The following is a 6,000-nucleotide window of genomic DNA, read 5'->3' as shown; positions in this document are numbered from 1 at the left end:
CGGCCCGAGCCCCGCGCGGCCCCCGCCGCCCTCCGTCCCCGTCCCGGAGGAGCCTCGCCTCCTACGTACCCGGAAAAAGCAGCCGGCGAGAGGCGATCGAAGCGGGCGGAAAAGACAATGAAAGTTAAAAGTCGTTCAGCAGAAAATGAATGTGAGCCAAGCGGCCATCTTGAAGCGAGCTGCAGACGCCGCTGTCAATGGGCAACGAGCGCAGCCGAGAGGAGCCTCGGCCGCCGCGCTCAGCTCATGCTGGCTCCCGAGCCCGGCCTCCTCCTCCTTCTCCGCCTCGGCCTCCTCCTCCTCCTCGGCCTCCTCCTCCTCCTCCTCCTCCTCCTCGGCCTCCAACGCCTCCTCCTCCTGGGCCTCCTCCTCCTCCTCCTTCTCGGCCGCCTCCTCCTCCTTTTGCTCCGCACTCGGGGGAGGGAGTGTGCGGAGGGGGCGCGATCAGTATTATTCTGCGGGGCTGGGAGGTGTTTCTAATCCGGATCGGGGCTCCCACGCCAACATCCCCATTGTCTCGCCCCGATCTCTGCCTTTAATACTACGATTATTATTTCATAGCTGCTGGGGGGGTGGAGAAAGAAGGGGGGACACCGTGTGTGTGCGTGTGGAGAGGCGGGGGGAGGGGAGGAAGGATGAGGAGGGGGAGGGGAGAGTGGAAAAAAAAATGCACCGCTGAAGGCAGAGTGGAAACTGACACCGGCTCCAAAATGGCTCAGAGTCCGCCCGCCCCCTCCCCCCGCCGCCCCCCCACCAGGTCACGTGCTCCCCTCATTCCTTAAGGGCGGCCTGGGAATTAGTGTCGGTGTAGTCGGGCCCGCGGCCGCCCCCTTCCCTCAGCGCAGGGCGACCCAGCCCCCTCCCATTCGCTTAGCGCGGTAGAGGCGGCGCTGGCGCGACTGCGGGGAAACATTTCTCCACAGCGCCACACGCGCCACCCTGCTCGGCGCGGGCATCGCTCCGGCCCCCGCACGCAGTTCACCCTACCCTTCTTACACCCCCGTTATTCTTTCAGCTGCCCGCCTCCACCCAGAGCGAAAGCGTCTAACGACTCCCGTGAGGATCGCTCACATCCATCGCCCACAACCCCCCACCCCCCGCCGGCCTTCTAGTCTTTTTGGGCTGCCACTCATCCGGCGCTGCGACGTAGGTTCGGAACCTGCTCCGGGTTGGGCTCGGGGAAACAACAGCGCCCCCCTGCCCCCCGCCCGCTGGCGGCTAAGGCGGGGCACACGCGGGCAGAGCAGTGGCTCCCACCAGCCAGGGGCTCACGCTTGGGGGTCGGGCGCCGGGCGGCAGAAGCAGGGATTGGCCTGGGCCTGGGAAGCCTAGGGTGGCCTCGGGAGTTCAGCGGCCGCAGGTCGGGCAAGAGCTGGTCTTCCGGCGCAGGTAACGGGGTGAGCTGGCTCCCGCCTAGGAGCCTCAGGGAACCCCGCAGCCCGAAACTGGGACTCTTCAATCAACCCCGAATATTTTATTCTTTCCTACTGTCTTCCACTTTAATAGAGAAATGGGGATCTTTTAAAGTATAACGCTAATCGTATGTATTCACACCAAGTAATAAACACAAACTCAAATCCAAACAAAATATACCGTGCCTGTGTCTATGGAACATCTTATTTATTCAGAATGAAATACTTAACAGTGGCTACTTGCCTCAAAAACTCGAAAAAGATCAACATGGGGAAAATGTACAGTTAAAGATGATTCCAATATTCAACCTGGCAATATTTTCTTAACTTTTTTACAAGAGTAGAAAATAAAGTGTCAAAATTGATGAAGAGCATGAATACAAGAAGAAAACTGTTCAAAGACATTCAGTTCCCAGAATTACGACGGGTTCCACTGAAGACAAGGTGCTTCTATTCTTTAGACCCGAACAGACTAACTAACTTTCCCAAGTCACAATTGAGTTGCTCTTTCCAGGCCTTTCGAAGCATCTTTAAGTTTCCCCACCAAATCCTATAAAATATATATAATGCAACGTTAAGGTAAGACAAGGAAGTACCACCCAAGTTTCAGAAAGATGCACAAAAAAAGTCAGGAGGCACTCTAAGCAACTTTAAAAGTCATCACATTTTTAACCTTTAAACAAACCATTATAGGTCAAATATTTTAAAGAACTTCTGTAACATCTTTAAATCCCTCAGACTGAAACAAGATTTCTACTGGCTCCTCTTAACAGGGAAGGTATTTCTAAATTAATATTTCCAAGTTATCTAACAAAGGTTGCATTCTATGTATTTGCTACAAGTTTCTAAAAAGATAAAATGATTTTGTAAGAGACACCTTTGAAAAAATTCAATTTCATCAACATTTCAAGTAATCTACATTTTTTAAGTGTTAAGAAATAAATTGTCATGCCATTAATCAAATGTAGTTCTAAATTTTGCTAATCTTGAATTGTTCATTTTAACTGCATTAGAATTAAATGTATAGTTCTCCTTTTACAAGAAGTCATTTTAAAAATCCCTTTTTGAAAGTTTAATTCAATTTCTGAAAGCAAAGAAGACCATTCCAAAGCCATGCTCTTAATTCTGCTTTTTCCTATTAGATCAACTCATCTTAAACAGAAAAAAAATGTATACCTCAGTAGTTTATAATTAACAACAGTTCATAAGTTTATATTAATTGGAGGGGACTGTAAACATAAGCCAGTTTTCAATGAATAATACCTCGGTTTCCAAAGTGAAATCTAAGTTAAAATATTGCTTTGAAAGCTCCCTTCTTACTAAATCCTTAATCTAGTCTCCACTATCTGCTGATAAACTACCACATTGCTTTTCTTTTAAGCTTTCCAAAAGCATAATTCTCAACTAAACATCTACAAAAACATAGGCATATTCACTGACCCTAATGCTATCTATACCTGTAATTGTTCCATGTTGCAACTAAAACTAATCTCTGGGTGGGATCCCGAATCAGTGTTCTAGGGAAGAAGAAAAAAAAAATGTTTATTTAAATGAAATGAATTTTAACTTTTGCTACACATTCAATTTTTAGACACAATTTTATGTATAAATACCTCTACATTTAAGGTCACCAAATATGCAGGTCTGTACATCTTATGAAGTTGATTTGTCTACAACACAACATATACATATCAGTCTTTATTTTTTTTTTTTATGAAAAAAAAAAATCCTTAATCCCCCAAGGGAGCAGTTTGTTAAATGTTACCTTTATCTGGTATTCCAATCGCCAAGAAACATCAGTTATATGAGGAAGAGATCTGCCTATACTAAAAGATACAATAACACTTTTGTATTATCTATATAAAAACTTTCACTATCTTTACTAACAATGACCTCTACCTCCCCACTTCCACTATTTTAAACCATCTGAATCGAAACATTGTTAAACTTTATTTTCAAGCTCTGAATAGTAAAAAAGTATTTAATAAATTATCTCAATAAACTTTATCTTTAAAAACATTAGCTTCAATTGTTTCACTCGCCCTTTGGCCCCTTTTCTTTTGGTCAATAACCTAGTTTTTACCCTGTTTTGTTTCACACCAGCACTCTCCATTCATACCTGCAAGTGAAAAGTGACTCAGCTTGACACCATATATATAGTACCTACCTTCCCAGTAGGATTTCAAGGGAATTCTTATTAGTCTGGGGGGAAGAAAAAGGCAAGAAAAGCAAACATAATTTTGCAAAACGAATAGGAGAAAAATAGTAACTGTTAGTTTTTTAATAAGTTTTAGTAACCTGATATTCCGTACAAAACAGTTCTATTCGCTCTCTGTCAAATTTACAGTCTTCTAGATAAGTGCTAGAGAGAGAAAAATAAAGTGTAATTAGTCTCTATTTTAGAAAATGAAATTGGAATCATAAAGGTACTATTTGAAAATAAATGGGTACTTAAATAAATCCTGTACCTTAGCGTTGATTTGTCAACTCTTTGCTTTCCTGCTTCCAGTATACAAGTTGCAGCTGCTGCATGACAATGTTTTAATATTACTGGGTCGATATGTTTCAAGTCTGGATGATCTAAAACAAATTAATTCCCAGTGATGCTTGTGATAATAAACTATTCAGTCATGTTTCTAAAAACATGCATTTTATTTTAACCTTTAACAAATGACAAAAAGTTCAACTGTAAGGATTTAATTTTAAACAAATGCCCTGAGAAAGTCAACTGCAAAGCAAAAGAACATCAATAGTTATGTTTTCTGTTTTCAATTACCTTTTGTTATTTTGCCTTAATTATTTTACTTTTAAAAATATACATATCCTATAGTTACCAAGGAAAAAAATAACAAAACAGTGGATGGAGTAACAATGGATGGAGTAAATTCAAGGGAAAAACAAGGAGACAAATACTTCATGTGATGTAAATTTCAGAATGAACAAACTTTCACTAGAACAAATTGATCAGTTTGGGGGTAACTGGCTCCATGGACATTAATGCATTAAGAGAGGGGAGAGTACAAATTCAGAATATAAAATACAATTTTGAAAATCATATAAATATTTTCAGGTTTTGACAGCTATCCTTTTTTGAGACTAACCCAGGTGGTGGTTACTATTTTCGTTTGACAGCTTCCACTTTCATACTTTTTGTACAAGTGCTTAGTTCGTGAAACTAAAGAAAGAACTGTTGGGATATTTATATTTAAGAAAATTATCTAAAAGCGATCTTTTTTAAAATGTTTTTAATACCTACTGACAATACACTCCGCAATCACTGATCCGACCACTTAAAAGAGACTTCGCCTCCTGGTAATTGGTGCGGAACTAAGTATAATGTATTAAATTTTAAGATTCCAGGCGTAGAGCCTATGTAAAACATACTGAAATAAAGTGTTGCAGCGATCATGGGAACTTGAGGTATTCTTTAAGTTGGAAAAATGTCAACACGATTTGACCTAGTAATTGCGTTGGAAACACACTCTTTTAAGCCCTTGCCAGCCTAGTACTGGAAGCCTGAATTGCTGGGAGCTCCCCTGATGAAGTCCAAGTGTCAAAACAGACGCTGCTTCTGACCAGGCTGAAAATACATGTTTAGGCCACAAATAAGACTTCAATCGGGCTTTACAAAGGAACAAAGAGACTGGGAGGCGAAATCAGGCCAAGAACGTGTAGCTGGCTATGTGCAGGTGCCAACTGGGGTCCAAACAATGCCCAGGACCCGCGCTGTGGGGTCCTGGCAGAGCCTCAGCCCCACACTCTGTCCGGAGCGAAGGGCAAAGCCCGGAGACTTCCTCTTCCCGGGGCTTTCCCCCTCTCTCTCGGTCTCTCTCTCTCTCTCTCGATTCGCTCCTCTTCTCCGAGCGCCCCTCCACCCAGGCCGATCCAGCTCAGAGCTGAGCGGCTTACCTAACACGGCCTCGTCCGCCTGGGCGTCCAGCAGGCTCTGGAAAGCCGCCCGGAGGAGAAGCGTGAAGGCGTTGGGGTCGAAGCTGCTGGGATCCGCCAGCATCTGGACGCCTTTCTGCACATACTCCGAGAGCTCCATTGTGAGCGCGCCGTGACCTTCGACACGCTCACCACGTGACACGCGCCGCGCGCCCAGCTGATGGGGCCGCGCGCGCACGCGGCTCCAAGCGGCAGCTCAGACTGCGGGCCTCCCCGCCTGGGGCCTCCCCGCCTGTCTGCCTCCCCGCCCCGCACCCCGGGACCCCGGCCGCCCGCCGCCCGCCGCGCTTCCGTCCAGCCCTCCCACGCCGGCCCCTAGAGCGGCAGTGCCTCAGCAAGAAGGGCGGCCCGGACGCTTTGTGAACGTGCTCGCTGCTTTCTCTTCTACTCTGTGCTCACCTTGCGTTGTCACCAGCTCCTGCCAGTCTACACGAGAGAATTCCCTAAAAGACCCCCTTGACCTGTGGTCCATCGTGTCGGGATTCCCATCCCCCAGCTCCCAGCTCAAACCATGCCCTCCCTGCTCCTCACTCAGAAGGAAACCTTGCGGGAAGCTCCTAGTTAAGGCAACTGGGGTTTTGTTTTTGTTTATTTAAACTCACCAATTTAACTCCACAACACTGCTTTTTTATGAGTGAGG

The 6,000-nt window shown here is 45.6% G+C and overlaps 1 protein-coding gene across 1 annotated transcript; it reads right to left on the bottom strand.

Moving 5' to 3' along the window:
* Nucleotides 1–1,902: 1,902 nt before the first annotated feature.
* COMMD3 (COMM domain containing 3) lies at nt 1,903–5,489 on the bottom strand. The gene is made up of 8 exons (XM_006869899.1): nt 5,322–5,489; nt 3,881–3,992; nt 3,711–3,774; nt 3,580–3,614; nt 3,178–3,238; nt 3,026–3,082; nt 2,870–2,929; nt 1,903–1,962 (listed from the first exon to the last, which is right to left on the bottom strand). The coding sequence occupies exons 1-8, from the start codon at nt 5,458–5,460 to the stop codon at nt 1,903–1,905; spliced, it is 588 nt and encodes a 195-aa protein (XP_006869961.1). The 5' UTR covers nt 5,461–5,489.
* Between the last annotated feature and the right edge of the window lie 511 nt (nt 5,490–6,000).

Source organism: Chrysochloris asiatica, unplaced genomic scaffold, assembly GCF_000296735.1.
Source record: "Chrysochloris asiatica unplaced genomic scaffold, ChrAsi1.0 scaffold00137, whole genome shotgun sequence".
In the NCBI taxonomy this organism is placed as follows: domain Eukaryota; kingdom Metazoa; phylum Chordata; class Mammalia; order Afrosoricida; family Chrysochloridae; genus Chrysochloris; species Chrysochloris asiatica.
The sequence above is the reverse complement of the archived record's forward strand: the minus strand, read 5'-3'. Positions and strand labels throughout refer to the sequence as shown.

Bases quoted from the DNA above. Each gene is read 5' to 3' on its own strand.
- COMMD3 (XM_006869899.1), bottom strand. From the start codon at position 5,460: ATGGAGCTCTCGGAGTATGTGCAGAAAGGCGTCCAGATGCTGGCGGAT. The intron at 3,993-5,321 runs GTAAGCCGCTCA...AATTTGTTTTAG, and splicing joins GGCGGACGAGGCCGTGTTAG to ATCATCCAGACTTGAAACAT. The intron at 3,615-3,710 runs GTTACTAAAACT...TCTTCCCCCCAG, and splicing joins TGTTTTGTACGGAATATCAG to ACTAATAAGAATTCCCTTGA.